Here is a 16704-nt window from a genome sequence, read left to right on the forward strand (position 1 = left end):
ATCAGGACTACATTTTTTTTTTGTTGGTCCGGACCAAATGAACCAAGTGAACTGAATAACAAGTGTGAACACAAACCGAGCATGTATTTCTAACAGGCAAAATGCCATAAAAGGTCAAATCCAATCAAATTACCTCATCTTTTACAGTCAAAACTGACTGCATCCACACAAGAAGCATGCAAATGCAGAGTGTGCAAATCACTTAGCAAATCACACTGCTACATTACTGCCGTTCTCGACAATGTACCTTTGTAAAACTGGGGATTGAGCACTTACTAGCATGAAGAACAAATATAGACACAGACTGTGCATACGGATCAATTTAAGACTCAAACTCTATTCGCTACAAAAAACATACCCTGTGTAGGTTCTTGTTTTGTTTTTAATGTTGATCATATATTATACAAGCTAGAATGCAATTTTCCCTAATTATCCACACACTTGCAAATGTGACATTGATTTTATACAACAGTTCAACAAACAAAAGGGTAAAGGTTGGAGTCGATATAGTGTTCCTTACAACCTACCAAAGATCCAGTGATCCATGGATATTGACATGCAGCCAGGAATTGTGTTTCCTGACATTTATATATGTCTGATTTTGATGTCAGGGAAATACATAAAGCAAATTTGCTTGTGAACGCTTTATATATACAATATAGGTAGGTCTAAATCCGGGTGATCCCTTATATCAATGTTATATATATATCCTCATATCGTCCAGCCCTAAAACTTGTAGTTTTTTGTCCATTTTTATTTAAAAACATCCAATTATGCAGAATATAAGATGATTTGGTCTCATTGAACTCATTGATGAGTTGTCAATACAATATAATAGGTATGATTTTACCCCAAAATTCAACATAGTGACACAAAATGATAACGTGATAACGCAAATCCACGTTTCGCTGCATGGAGTCCAGTTCTTTCTATGATTTGCAGTGATCCATTTGCTTATTTTTTCAGTAGCTTTCGGCAGTCTGTAAAAATATACCTCAGATTACTTGTCAAATCTATTTGTACAGTCAATCTCAAAGCTCTTTTCGATTTTAGATGTGTTTTGTGTCTGCGGCTTTGAACGAATCGGGAGAGTCAATGATTCAATGACCCATTCATAAATACAGCCACATGCTTCACTACTGAACGAATGAATGACTTAATGGCTCACTCTTTGAGAATTACCGCCACCTACAGGAGGTTTTAGTTTAATATTTAAAAGTATACATTTGTTTTACCATCATTTTTTAGATTTCTTTTTATTTAAAACATTACTTATTTTATAAAGGTATTTATAAAAAGGTATGACTGCAGTCAAGTGGAAGAGAGGGGGTACGCAGAAGGATGTTAAATGCCTCACAGGGTACGACTATAAAAAATCTCCACCTTTACAGAAAAGAAAATATTAAATATTACTGTTAAGTATACTGTAGATTCTAAATCATAAAACAAAATATAAATGTTAAATCTACATATTCAGCAGCAACTAACAGCAAATTAAGCTGAACAATCAGTAGGAATAAAAGAGATGAAATACATAATGCAAATAATGCATGTAATGCATAAAACTGTCAATCATTCACTACATAGTGAATGGGACTAGAAGGAAGAATGTGAAAAATGAGTGAGGCAAAAAAGGACAGAATCAGAATGAGAATTTTATTATTTCTGATTCTGATTTTGACAATTTTTGGCAACATGTCACGTAATCATCCAAATATGACAAACAAAACAGCTATTGAGCAAATCAATCCTAATTATCCTAATTACCTTAATACATTCACCCTGGAAATACATTCATTCAATCATTTCTTTACACTCATACTGCTGTAACGCCTAAACTAATGATCATATATGGGTATAACAGAGTACATTTGAATGAGGCCATAGATGATTGAGGAGCAAATCATCTGAAGAGCGATTTCCCAAACATCATCTCCAATATGGACCTAATAGCAGCCATTAATTCTGTAAAGACATGAGGAGCTACAGGGAATGAAGCATCTCTTGCAGTTATATCATTATATTTCTGTGTGTGTGTGCGCAAAAGTCTGACTCTCTATAGCCTGAGTGTCCAACAACGGCAGTTTAAAAGAAGAACAGAAGAAAAAGAAGATGAAAAGACTAAACCGCCAAGGAAAGAGACACAAAAATAGCTCAGAAACAGCACCAGATAAGAAAACGAACAGCAACAGCAGTGACTAAAAACGAAGGGAAGAAAAGACACACCTGCAACATGACATGAAGACATGAAGGGGGGGACGGGGTAGAAAGAGGTAACAACAACTAAAAAAAGTAGTCAAATGTGAATGTTCACACACACGCGCACACAATCCTCCATCGGCTCCTGTGATGCCTGAAATTCCGTCTATTTCTAGACAGAGAAAAAGATTAAATAAAAATGTGCCATGTATAATCTGCAATGCTCTGCCCTAAATATCATTTTTTGGGAAGATGCAGAAATGTCTCGCCCACTCTTTGAGCTGACATTTATTGAAGAAATCTCTCTTTCTCCCTCTAGTAATGTACCCACAGACAAACAGACTGGAAAGAAATAAGGCAGTATTTGAGACTGATATTCAGAGCCTCTTCACTGGAGCGTAAAGAGCCAAATGAACAAATCATTTCATTTAAAGACATGTCAGTCTAGGGAACAGGCTGTCGTTGAGCAATTTCACATTTTCATTGATGCATAATGAAGCTAAGTGTGATTCTTTGACTTTCCAATTAAAACTAAGTTCCGCTTATGAATGAAACAAACAGATAAGGGAATGTTGATCGAACTACACGCTAAAAAAAAAAATCAATGCAAATTACGCAGGTTGCTTCCTGAGAGAGGGTCGCAGAGTTCGTAAAGTTGTTCAGATGTGGCCTGGAATTGTTGTCGATGTACTGTGAGGTAGATTCTTGTTGCTAGGTGACATTAGTGCACAGTACTTACTCATGGCTGCACATAAGGACCTGACATAATGAATCCATTTGCTTGATATGGCATTTTATTAAGAGGCCGTTTCTGCCGCAGGTTGTTCTGAAAAATGACAGTCCCTGCACAGTGTTTTGTTGATTTCTTTCCCGATTTTCTAAGCTCAGTTGATCCTATTTGCATAATCTATTCAACATTGGCAGTTACTTACCGAGTCCGCCCGCAGCGATGACCCGTCCACCGAGACAGCCGGCTACAAAGTCCGCCCGCTTCTCTCTCATGCGACAGCCCCGCGTGGCCTTCAACCACACACCTGCAACAGGTGAAAACAACCACCAGAGGTTAAAGGTCAGAGAGGAGGTCAAGATCACACAAGGGTTATTACTGTTCACTAAAACTAAAATCATGACATTTAATAAAATAAATTGAAATAAACTTTAAAAAAAAATTCAGCTAGTTGCCCAATGCAACATTTTTCATTTTAGTTTAGGTTTAATTTGAGGTACAGAAGAAAAACCTAAATAAACTAAAACTTTAGACATAAAAAAAAAAAAAAAAAAAAAAAGCTAAATCTTTTAAATTAAAACAAAAACTATAATAGTATATCAATGATACTGGATCACTGCTGCTGATATAACTACACCGTGGGGCTCTAAAATGCAACTTTCTCCATTGATAACCATCTAAAAGTAGTTATATATATTTAATTTGTCAAAAATTAAAATGTTTTTTTAAATAATTATTACTTAAAAAAATATTAACTCTTTCCCCGCCAGAATTTTTTTTAAAAAAGTTGCCAGCCACCACAAACATTTTCACAAAATTATCATGGCCCCAAGAATATTTTGTTGATGATCGCGTTATTTTACATATGATATCGCATGTTTCTGCTTCTTCTTCGGCCTGTGTTTTGATCAGGCCATTCAATACTCTTTCAGAAGATGTGTCATAGCGCCCCCTACTGTATAACAGTGAAAAGCGGGGATGGAGTCAAAATAATATTTTTTTAATTATAATATATTTATTTATTTTATTTATTATATTACATTTAAATTATAATGGAAATTATAATCAAGTATGTTATAGTTTTCATTATTAAAATAAATATTTCATTCAATCAGCATTGTCAAGACATCATCATAGACCTTATTCACAGCAGCACCATCTTTGATTTTTAGCGAGAATGAAACCGAGGCTGTGAGGATAGATATCCGTCTCTTCAGTTTGTTGTACTGTCATTTAATGCGTTTTTGGATTGTTCTGCTGACAAAACACAGCAAAATATCTGCTGAGACAAACTGCCGAAATATCTCTCCAGGTATTATACCTCCTTGGGGTCTTCACAGATCAACATAAAACTCTAGCATCTGTCCCTGATTCACTAAAATTTAGTCAGATGGGCCATGCTGCTCGTGGGCATTTGTCAGCATGTGGGGACCGGCCACAGTTGACCATTAAAACCATAACGTACCATAATGACTGCAATAACACAAAACAAGCAGGCACTGAAAGTCATAGTCAGAGAGAGTTCAGACACACACAGTCGATCTGCCCTGAACTATACAGATGTCTTGAGGCACAACTTTAGTGATGAACAAACAGCCGAGATGTCGTATCTCTCACTATTTTGATGCACTAACATGGCATGAACACGCAGTTTCCAAAAAATCTCCCTAAATGACACCATCTGCCTGGGAGCAAATGTATGCCCTCACTTATCTCAGATGCTCCCATAAACATCGCTCTTCACTCACTCTTTCTGAGGGCACTTTAAAATCTGTTCGCTCCATTTCCTTTCTTTGCTGTAACCTTCAGCCACCTGACATCTCTTTCAACTATTAGGATCAAGCTCTTCAGCATCTTTCAATTCATCCCGCACATTCTCCCTTCTGCCTGCCTCACATAAGGAAATGCAGTCTGTCTGAAAAATACTCAATAGTCCACTGTGTCCTCACCTGCACACTCTGACCTGTCCTCATTGGACTAAATATCCCTCTTGCTCAAAGTATCAGGATGATGTGCTGAGGGTGAGAAGTACTCAGCTGTAACCCAACCTTGTCCTAACTCTGAAATCTGAAATCAATATCTTCCAGTATTGTTTGACTCTGAGGATTTTCCCACTTTAATAAGGGTCATAAGAAAAAATATTTTCCTTGATATTCTGAGGCCAACAGAGTTGTACTTTAAAAACATTTCAATTCATTTCAATCACAATTCAAAACATCACCAGTTTGTTCTGGTCATCAGGTTTGATTGGCTAAAATGAGTGAATTTTAGTACTAATACACAGTCCACCAGCACTGGGACTTTACATTGTTTGTATCACTCCAAAAATGCCTGTGTTTGTTCCAGAACAGAGTATATTTAGCTCTATGCTCAATATAGATAATGGTTATAATATTTGTGGCTTTAAAGCAATATATTGTATAAAGTGGTATAAATAAACATGACGTGACTTGACTGGACTGGATTGACTTTCTTTCTCTGTAGTGTTTATTTTGTTATTGAAAGGAAAGCGCAGCACAAATTTCTCTCTCAGCAGCATGAGCTATTCCTAACAGTAGCGACTGTATACTGCTGCGAAGGTATTTCAAACTTCTTTTTACCTCTAAGCAATGAACGGAAAAGAATTTCACTGCGAGTATATCACAAAACAAATCTTTGCTAACTCAGTTTCTCCACATGGGTATAAGGTTCGCAACTTCATTAAAACAACATTTGAGCTCCATAACCTTAGAGCCATTACTTATTTCACAGATTCTCGAACCATCATTAAGACAAAGGGCATTCTGGGTTGAGTGAGCGGCCCTAAGCGTAATCTTCAGAAAGGCACACTCCACTCTGGAGGAAATATTACCGCCCCCGCACGGCTCACATGCCCTGTTCAGTCTGAGCATTAGTGCTGGGGAGTTTTGAGACTTATTTGCATGTTAAATAGTTACACTAGGAGGTGGCAACAAGGGAATGTCTTTATGAGTGAATCAGTGAATCATTTATTTAGGGATTCATTCAGACACATGATTAATTCACAACAGACTCATTTAAAAGGGGACATATCATGCTAAATCCACTTTTTTAGCCCTTAAATGCATTTTGTTGTATATTTGGAGTGTTTAGAAGTACAGAAAAGTTTACATTATTCTCTTCAGGTGCTTCGTTGATATCTTTATATTCTGTTTTGGCCTTATTTTTCAACCTGTTCCGATTTTTCTGTTATCTATGATGTTTTGTGAACTATTACGTCACAGTATTTGCAGCGGAACTGCCAAATAAGGACATTGACTTCCAGCCCAACACTTCGAGCAATCCGCCATTTTTATTTCTCGCTGCAATTTTGTAGTCCAAGCTAAAAGATGCAGAAGTTACGAGAGGAGAGGGTAAGTTAAAATGTTCGGTTGTTGGATGTAGTAACCCACACGCTTCATTACACCGTCTAATGTAGATGAACTGCTGCGCTTGTGACAGGGCGCATGTTTAACTGAAAGAACGAGCAGAGAGAGAGACCCGGTCGCGCGCACGCACTCTCTCTCTCTTCGGAGCCAGGCGAAAATTTAAACAAGACACCGTCTCCAAATTAGACGCTGTCTTGCTCTCTCTCCCTCGCACATATTAATCAAAATAAATCGACACGGTGGTAAAAGGTCGGAAGACCAATGTTTCATGTGTAAATACAGTAACACACCATTGCGATACATTCATATGATGACGTTGTTCTGCAGGTTCGTCGTCTTCATTTTCATCTCGCTCCGGCTCCGACTCTGGCTCGAACATGTAAGGCTGGCTGGACAAGTCTTCCGTTGTTGACATTTTGTTAATAACGTGTGAATAAAAAGTTTCTGTGCTGCTAGATAATCGTATCTCTGCTATCAAACTACAAAAATGGCCGAACGGGGTGGAGTTGAACCTCTGCATCCTGGAGAGGGGGCGGGGTATGAAGTGTCTCAATTGTATTTAAAGAGACCGCACCAAAATGAGTTGCTCTCAGACGCACATCAGAAAAGGGGTAGAAAAGGGGCCTGTGGAGCTATAATAATGAGGAATTCAGACCCAAGCATTGCAGTTCCACTTTATATAGACTACAAATGTATGATTTATATGTAAAAAGGAACGATTTAAAAGCATGATATGTCTCCTTTAAACAAGTGTCTGCCTATATGAGTAAGTCATTGAATCATTCAGTTAACTGTTTAGTTCAAACACACTAATTCATTCAGGAACAAAACTTCCATTGCTTGTCAAAAAGATGAATATATATTTACATACCACTCCCTTTTATACGTCTTTTGTATAAAAAAAAATAAAAAGCCAAGTCAGAAAGAGCGAGAAAGAAATTATTGTCTTGAATCGTCTCTGATAATGAAGCTCTGCATTTAAGCACCTTCTCTCTAACAAAACAGATGTGCGGAGGAACACTGAGAAAGACAGCGAAAGATCAAAGATATAGGAATAAGCTTTCTCAGCCTGTTTGTCTCTGCCACCACACACACACACACACACACACACACACACACACACACACACACACACACAAAGGAAAAGCATGGTAGTTAATGAAGTGTGGCGGCCCAGTGTGCCCGGTCAAACTGTTTTTTAGAAGAGAGAAAGCCATTCACCATCTCACTAGGTACTCATTGTAATCTCTTGGTATGAAATTACATCACATTGAAAGGAGAAGGAGAGAACAGTACGGAGAAGAAAAGATTTGGATGGAGGGAAGAAAAGAGAAATGGTTAAGCAGGAACAATTTCTACCTCCCGCTGTCGCTTCTGAAACTACAAGATAAATTGGTTGAAATTGCCAGTGACTCCCACACTGACAGGAGTCTGAGTGTTTGTCTCTTTCTCTCAATGTGCATGAGACGCAAATGGAGCTGAATTAGGGTCAGAGTTCACAGATAACACTCTGAAGCTCTACATCACACAGACACTCTCAAATCTGATGGTTAATGTAGCCATGTGTACAGCGATGATGGCTTGTCTCCATATAAGATCTCATCTGTAGGTCACATTTCATTCTCAGATTTATCTGTATTCATCTGAGTCAATTAGATGACAGGTGAAGGGAACATAACGTATTCCAGGCCATAGCTGTTCAAAAGGTCAAATCTCCAAATTTCCCTCCCAGCAAAGGTCTGAACAATCATAACATACAGTTCATTATTACAGGAGCAAGTATGTTGTATATCTATGAAATAATCAAAAATGAATTTCAGATAATGTTTTTTGTTTTTAAAAAGTTTAAATAAATACATATTTCTATAAAAATATATATAGGAACATAAAAGAAGAATTGGAATTGTAGTGTACCAAAAATCTTAAAAATATATATTTTTGCAGATAAAATAATAAAAATGAAATAAAAAGGACACTTAAGTGTATTTATTGAGAGTAAACCTTCATCATGACACACTTTTGAAAATTGATCTTTGTAATAAAGGCAAAGTTTATTTTAAAGCACATTTCAAAAAATATTTTTTTTATGTTTTGATCTTTTGACTGACATACTAAAGTTCATGTACTTGTTTATAGTTTTAACAGTAGTGTGTTATTTGATATTACATTTAAAGGTATATATTTTAAATGTACAAAATTGCAAACTCATCATTACAAATGTGTAATTACAAATATATTTAAATACATGACATACAAGTTTCAATTTAAATGTCATTAAAGTATATTTTTGCCATAAATGCTTGTAAGTACACTTGACAGTACACTTTAACCATTACACATTACAAGTCCTATTTCACTGTGCCAAAATAATCACTCTTAAATTCAACTAATTGCATTTAATATACATGTAAACTATAATAAATTTTTTTTAATTGTACATAACATGCAATTAAGTGTCCTGAAACATTACATTCAGTTCGCTCAAGTATATTCTTTTAAAGTACATTGTTTCCATAAGTATGCCTACTTCTTTTTTAAGTATGCTAAAGTATGCCTCTTTTTCATCGTCACTACAGTTCGCTGGAAGTTGGAACCAAATCGGGTCTGCAGTCCACTAATTGGAGAGCACTTCCCTAGATCAACTTATGATGAAAATCTATTCTTATCTTACCATCATTTACTCTTCATTTCGAGAGCTGAAAATAAGAAAGGAGGAGTCATTCATCATAGCAAAGTCTACAAAGCACTGCACATTCCCTTTGAACTGCTGCTTTAGATCACCTGTCTGCTTGCCTGCCTGCCTGTGTGTCTGTCTGTCTGTCGACCTGTCGCTTGCTATTGAACCAGACATGAACACAGCTGCGCTTCTTTCTGTAGCTAAAGAGCAGGAGGTGTTGCATGATTGACAGTTCTGCAGGCTCAGAACAACGACCCAGCTGGAGATGAGACCACGAGTTTATTTAAAGCTCACAAATCAATCATTTCTTCTCTTTATATTACACTCACATATGTGCACACAGGCATATACCCCTCATTCTGATCTACACTCAGAAAAAATCTAATTTTTATGAATGTTTTCAATCTACAGATGTCTCTCAATCTGTGTCTGTCTACATAATTTCTTAATTTATTTTAGTCATGACTTCAAGTCTCTTTCAAGTCAGTTCACTCAGTGCATGAAAAAACCAACTCGTATCTACTTATCAAAATATAATAAACTGCTTGCTAATTGCATTTATAAAACATTACAAACCAGCAATACTTTTTACACAAACTGCCTCATAAATGCCTCAAATAGTGTTAAAACAGTGTTTATAAGTCTGGTTCGGGAAGTATTTTTTCCATTCATTCATCCCATAGGGATTTCATTTTAGGAATTTTGTTAGAGCATTACAAGACATGAACCAAGCCAATCACCTACGAGGTGAAATACAACACTTCAAACTTTGATTTGAAGCAAAAGCTTTTTTTTTAAATCAGGAAAAAAGACAAAGGTACTTAAGACTGTGTACTTAACGGTTTTGGTGAGGGAAAGAACAATAGGTTACTGTCGTAACCCCGGTCCACTGAAACATCGAGTGGAGAGATCCACCTAAGGGAAGGGCATCCGTACCTGACCTCTGCAGAAGCATCCAATTGCACCAAGTATGGCTAGACAGACAGAAGCGCACAGCCAATGCCAGGTAAGGCCCAACCCCCTTACCTAGAGGCATATAACGCCTGCAAGCGCTGCTGTTCTCCAGTAAGTATATTCGCTTCTCGTGCTGCAAGCAGGGCAAAGCTAATAGATCTCTCCACTCGATGTTTCAGAGAACCGGGGTTACGACAGTAACCTATTGTTCTCTTTCATCATCTCGTGTTCGAGATCCACCCATGGGAGAGACGTGGACAGTTTCCCGATTGCCCAATACACTCACAGTGAGGTTCTGTAAGCCAAAGAAAGGGCGGTCGCCCCAGGGAGGTGGTGCCTGACACATCCCATAATCATGAACCTGCAATCCGTCCTTCGGATGAGACGTAAAACCGAGGTCCTGACTCTCTGTGGTCATTAAAAATCCCAGGATGTCTTTCGAAAGAGTAGGGGTGTAACCCCGGCATCCTGGCCAAATTTGCCCAGTGGCCTCTGTCCATCATGGCCTCCTAATCATCCCCATATACTGATTGGCTTTATCACTGTCTCCTCTCCACCAGTAAGCTGGTGTGTGGTGAGCGTTCTGGCGCAATATGGCTGCCGTCGCATCATCCAGGTGGATGCTGCACATTGGTGGTGGTTGAGGAGATTCCCCCATCTATGTAAAGCGCTTTGAGTGCCGAGAAAAGCGCTATATAAATGTAATGAATTATTATTATTATTATTATTAATCCTGACGCACACACATAACTGCTGTGCACATGCAGGACATGAAACATGTATGTGGCACACACACGAAAAGAACCCCAGCAACACACACACACATACATATATATGTATATATCTATACACCCAGGAAGGAATGTAAATGCATGCTGGGTGACAGGAATGTTCATGGCGTGCCGGCCCATTCGCCCGGAAGGGCTAAGAAGACCCCACCCCTATAACAGAATGTGCTAACCGAGATTCTGGTGACATCCAGCCGGTAGTAACGCACAAAGGTATGAGGTGCCCAATTGGCAGCAGAGCAGATGTCCTGCAGTGACACTCCCCTAAACAAAGCCCAAGAGGTGGCTAAGCCCCTCGTGGAATGAGCTCTGATGTCCCCTGGGGGCTAAACTCCCTGTGATTCACATGCCAAAGCTATAGCATCCACAAGCCAATGTGAGAGGCGTTGCTTAGATATGGGACTCCCTCTGTGAGGGGGCGCCCATGAAATAAAGAGTTGGTCGCTCTTCCGGAAAGCACTGGTCCTGGCCATATATGTCTGTAAGGCACGGACTGGACACAGAGCATTCAGCCTCTGATCCTCCGTGGAGGAAAAAGGTGGAGGGTGAAAAGCGGACAGCTCTAACACCTCCGATGTGAACGCAGGGAAGCATTTAGGCATGAAAGCCGGATTAGGCTTAAGGGAAACCTTATCTCCACTAAGAGAGAATTTAGTGCACAAGGAATGAACCCGAGAGTGTATATAGCTCACCAACACGTTTAGCTGACGCCAAGGCCAAGAGCAAAGCCGTCTTGAAAGACAGCAGCTTTAGAGGCTCAAAAGGATATTGAGACAGAGCCTCCAGCACCATGGAGAGGTCCCATTCAGGAACAGTTCTCCTGATGACTAGCAAAGAGCGACGGGCACCCTTCATAAATCTGCGGATTAGAGGGTGCTGCCCGACTGTTGAGCCCTCAAAGCCCACATTGACAGGCAGAAATCGCAGCCAAGTAGACCTTAATTGTGGAAACAGACCTCCCTTTTTCCATGAGGTTTTGAAGGAAACACAAAATATCAGGAACTGAGCACTGATATGATGTGAGACCACACCCATCACACCATCCTTCAAACACTTGCCACTTACAACCATATAAGGACCGTGTAGAAACGGCCCTGGCATTCTGTATAGTAGCAATCACACGCGGTAAGAAGCCCCAGTGCGCTTAGGTTCGTCCTCTCACGGGCCAGGCCCAGAGAGCCACCCTGTCTCGGTGTGGGTGATAAATCTCCCCGTTCGCTTGGGACAATAGGTCTGCACGGAGGGGGAGGCGCCATGGCTGGGCATATAACAGAGGGATTATCTCCGCCAACCATGGTGCTTTGGGCCACCTGGGTGCTATCAGAATGAGAGACAGGCCCTGCTCTCTTACCCTGGCCAGTGTGGGAATTAACAGGCACAGGGGAGGAAAAGCATACAGAAGCACTTCGGGCCATGGGTGGGCCAGTGCATCTACCCCGAGAGGCACGTCCACGTCCTTTAGCGAGAAGAACATAGGACAATGGTAGTTTTCGCATGAGGCAAATAGATCTACGGTTGCCTGTCCGAATCTCATCCATATCATGTCCACCATCTGAGGGTGGAGGCGCCAAACTCCTGAGAGTGGGTTCCCCATCGATAGAAGGTCGCGCTTCTATTCAGAATGCCTGGAACATGAGTCGCGCGTAACGAAAGGAAAACCCATTTGCTCCACACCAAAAGCTTGTGAGCTAGAGCGTGAAGTTTCGACGAGCGCACGCCACCCTGATGATATGTAAGCCACTGCCGTGGTATTGTCGCAGCGTGGGAGCACATGAAGTCCCTGCAGGTGAGGCAGAAAATAATTTAGAGCTTTACAGATGGTCAAAAGCTTAAAATAATTTATGTGCGCTTGAACGTAGTTTGCTCGGCCACAAACCATTCACCGTTCTGCCCTCCTGAGTGGCACCCCAGCCTGTTAAGGACGCATCTGTTGTCACAACTTTCCGCATCATAACCGTCCCCAGAGGGGTTCCCTGTGCGTAAAAGTCCACACTCTTCCAGTGGCGCAAAGCTGCCAAGCAGGCTCACTGTTACAGAGCGGAAAAGATTGCGTATTGGCCTGAAATGTAGTGACAAAACCCATTTCATGAACGCTCTCATTCTCAGGAGTCCCAGGGGCAAAACCTGGATAGACGAAGCCATAAGACCCTGCAGTCTGAGACATGTGCGATACTGCACTTTCGCCCCCTCTCTGAACTGCGACAGACAATTCATTAGAGAGACAACACGCTCTTGAGAGAGACGCGCTCGCATGGAGACTGAGTTCAGTTCCAAGCCCAGAAAAATCACAATCTGACTGGGTGTGAGGTTGCTTTTGTTCACATTCACACTGAACCCGAGAGATGTGATGTGTGTGAGCACACGGCAGGTGTCCTGCAACACTGTCTCCTTCGATTCTGCTATGATAAGCCAATCGTATATGTGTCAAAATCCGCAGACCGGATTTGACAGTCAGGGGAGCTAAGCCCGCCTTCGCACACAGACAAAAAGTCTGAGGGCTTAATGAGGACCTTGCATTCGTAACGTGCATTGATATGCGAAACGAATAAGCTTCCTGTGCGGTGGATAAATGCTTATGTGGAAAAAAGCATCTTTCAGATCAAATGATGTGAACCAGTCGTTCCGTTTTATGGAGCGGGCGAGGGAGCCATGCGTTAACATTCTGAAATTGTATTTCGTCAAATGTTTGTTTAACACTCGGAGATCCAAAATAGGGCGGAGAGATCCGTCCTTCTTTGGAACCAGGAAATACAGGGAATAAAATCCCTGATTTATCAGATTAGGGGGCACCACCTGAATCGCTCCCTTGTTTAGAAGGGTAGAGATTTCCTCTTTCAGAATGTGAGCAGCACTCTCCTCCGTGTGTGAAGAGAGAAAGCCGTTGAAATGCGGGTTTATTTTCTTTTTTCACAAACTGCATTATTGTACAGCCCTGCATTATTGTACGTATCACCCACTCGGGAGCCGAAACAGTTCACCAAACTGACTCGTAACTCGCGAGTGTTCCCACCCGAGCTGATCCGCTCAGCTGGCTCATTTGTGACGCAATGGCTCCCTCTAGTGGATGAACTAGGGATGGCAAGCAGGGGTTTAGAGAGATGCAATCTCTCTGCAGAGAAACATTCTCTCTGCAGAAAGAGGTTCTCTCTTAGAGACTAATTCATTTGATTTGTTTGTTTTGATGTGTTTGTTGTGTTAAGTGTGTGTATTGTGTTAAAGGGGCAGAAGAGCTCTGTTTTCCCACAACAGAAAACGCCATGGAGTGCCCGCAGGCTTGGACGGCCTGACGGGCATTATGGAGGACGAGGTCATTAACAGTTAGAACCACCTTCCACAGGGTTAATGAGAGGGTTCCTTTGTCCAACTGTTGCCCTAAATCCTCCAGAATCTATACCTGGTAAACAGAGAGGAGGGAAGAGACAGCCAAGGCCGAGGACTTGTAAGCAGCCTGGTGCACTGAGGCAGAAAATCGGCTTCGGGGGAGCGAGCACCCTGCCCTGGGTGGGGTTAAGGTGCCTGGCAATAGAGGGCTCGATGGCAGGGGGATCACTCATGCCGAGAGCCACCATGTCCTTTACCTCGAGGCCCGCGAGACCGTGTTTAAAATCGAGCGGGTCGCTCTAGTTGTTCCTTATGTGCTTTGCGCACGCTGGGAGGACGGGGAAGAGAGATGTTTCCTCGGGCCGGGAGAGGGTCCCAGCAGTTTCCCATCATAAATGTCCCTTTCCTGGTCGGTGGCGCTCTGTGGAGCCAGCCACTCAATGTTGAGGAGAGCGGCCCCTCGCTCACACACTTCCAGGAGGATGGACTGTGGTAAGGCCGCAGGGCCATTAGCTTGGGGGGCTCCAGAGGGCGGGATGGCCTCCTCGCTTTCTGAGACCCCGAGAAGGCCAGCGACGACCTCGTCGCCGGAACCAGCCGGTTCATTGAACGGGAGTTTTCCCGTTAAATGCAGGATTGGGCTGCTTGAGGGACGTTGCGCCCCAGGAAGCCCCCGGTATCGCATCGTCATCACCGTGTCCCCCATCCAAGTCAGAAAGGCCAAGCTCGAAGCATGTCGCAGGAGTTTCTTCGGCAGCATAAGTCAATGGCTGCAATACTCTGAGTTCTCCAAAGCCTTTTCTGCGTACTTGAGGCCCAAGCAGAACGGGTAAAGGTCTTTCGCGGCGATCAGCGCATCACACGCGGCCGGACAGGCTGTCTCCGGGAGAAGCGGCAGATTTGGAAAGCGACATACTGCAAAAAAACGGAGAGAAATCCGTGGCGGGCCGCCGTGGAAAAGGGGAACAGGTGAAAAAATAAGAAGAGCGTGGGTGGCTCAGGATGCAAATACAGCTAAACTGGCTAAATAAAAAGACTGTCACGTCTGGCGGAGGCTGATCCAGCGATATGTCCTCCTGAAGACACGCAAGTGAGCAGTGAAAATCCGACCGAACTCTGTATGTGCAGAGATCGCGAGAAGCGAATGTCAACTGGAGAACAGCAGCACTTGCAGGCGTTATATACCTTACCTGGCATTGGGTGCGCGCTTCTGTCGGTCTAGCCAGACTTGGTGCAATTGGATGCTTCTGCAGAGGTCAGGTACGGATGCCCTTGCCATAAATGGATCTCGAACACGAGATGATGAAAGAGAACTACAATACCATTAAGCATAATTTAATTAAAACAATGGACAAATATACAACTTCTCATTTACAAATGTTGATTGTATATATAAAAACAATACATTTTAAAGGGGTTATATAATGGTACATGCACTTTTACAAGTTGATTGTACTGAAATGTGTTGGCAGTGCCTGTACACAACCATCATAAAATGATAAAAATCCATCCAGTGTTTTTTTTAATCTTCTTATATGTTTTTCCCTCTCTCAAATCAAGCCGTTGATTTTCAATCAAATCCTCTCTCTCAAATCAAGCCGAAACGCTGCTGTCAATCAACAATCGTGGGAGGGGCGTCTGACCGTGCGATGTTTTAATAAACCATTATTGATTCAAAGAGCTGATAAGGGAATAATAAAGATCAGAGAAATTGATAACATGCTTAATTACTCTGTACACTTTACAATGTGACCTTTTAAAGGTACAGTAAAATTCAATAAATGTCTAATATTAAATTTATTGATGCAAAAAATTTCTTAGCACCCCCTCTGAACTGTTAAATCTTTAGCCCATAGCACAGTTGTCCCCCCCCTTGTGAAAAACTACATTACCCATAATGCTGTATGAAGAAAAGTGCCAACTACAGTTGTGCAGTGAAGACATATGTCTGTATATGAATCTGTATGTTCCAATAATAAAATTATATGTGCCTTAATTCTGACAGAACCAGATATAGGCTAGACCTAAACCAGAAGTGTCAACATTAATGTAATAATGTAACAGTTTACATCCCAAAGGAGCAAAACTCCAGTACGATCGGCCAGTTTAGGAGTATCGCCCTCCTGAATGTCGAAGGGAAGATCTTCTTCTCCATCCTGGCCAAGAGGTTGACCAGCTACCTCACAGGGAACGGGTACATCGACACCAGCTGCCAGAAGGCAGGAGTGCCAGGCTTCCCAGGGTGTGTGGAACACTCAGCAGTAATATGGGAGCAGATCCAAAGGGCGAAAAGAGAGAGAGGTGACCTGCATGTAGTGTGGCTCGACCTTGCTAACGCATACGGGTCAGTCCCCCACCGACTCATCGAGTTCGCCTTGGACTTCTTCCACGTCCCAGTCGGTATAAGAGCCCTGGTGGCCAAGTACTTTGGAGACCTCCAGGACTTCATAACAGGCTGGCAACAGCTGGAAGTAGGCATTGCCATGGGATGCTCAATCTCGCCCATCCTGTTCGTCGCAGCCTTTGAGATCATCCTCATAGGGGCTAGGAAGATGGTCGGAGGAGTGAAACTGCCGTCAGGACAAAGGCTACCAGCAGTGAGAGGTTACATGGATGATATCACCACCATACTCCGGACAGCAGCATGCACAA

The 16704-nt window shown here is 41.9% G+C and overlaps 1 protein-coding gene across 2 annotated transcripts in view; it reads right to left on the reverse strand.

Annotated features, from left to right (window-relative positions):
- The window catches only part of klhdc8b (kelch domain containing 8B), a 139242-nt gene that overhangs the window by 7845 nt on the left and 114693 nt on the right, over positions 1–16704 (reverse strand). For both annotated transcript variants that reach the window (XM_079848928.1, XM_079848927.1), the window contains one exon: positions 3132–3233. In XM_079848928.1, the coding sequence (XP_079705054.1) occupies positions 3132–3233 (102 nt within the window). The remainder of the gene's footprint in view (positions 1–3131; positions 3234–16704) is intronic.

The sequence above is a fragment of the Squalius cephalus genome (assembly GCF_949319135.1).
Source record: "Squalius cephalus genome assembly, chromosome: 18".
Lineage (NCBI taxonomy): Eukaryota > Metazoa > Chordata > Actinopteri > Cypriniformes > Leuciscidae > Squalius > Squalius cephalus.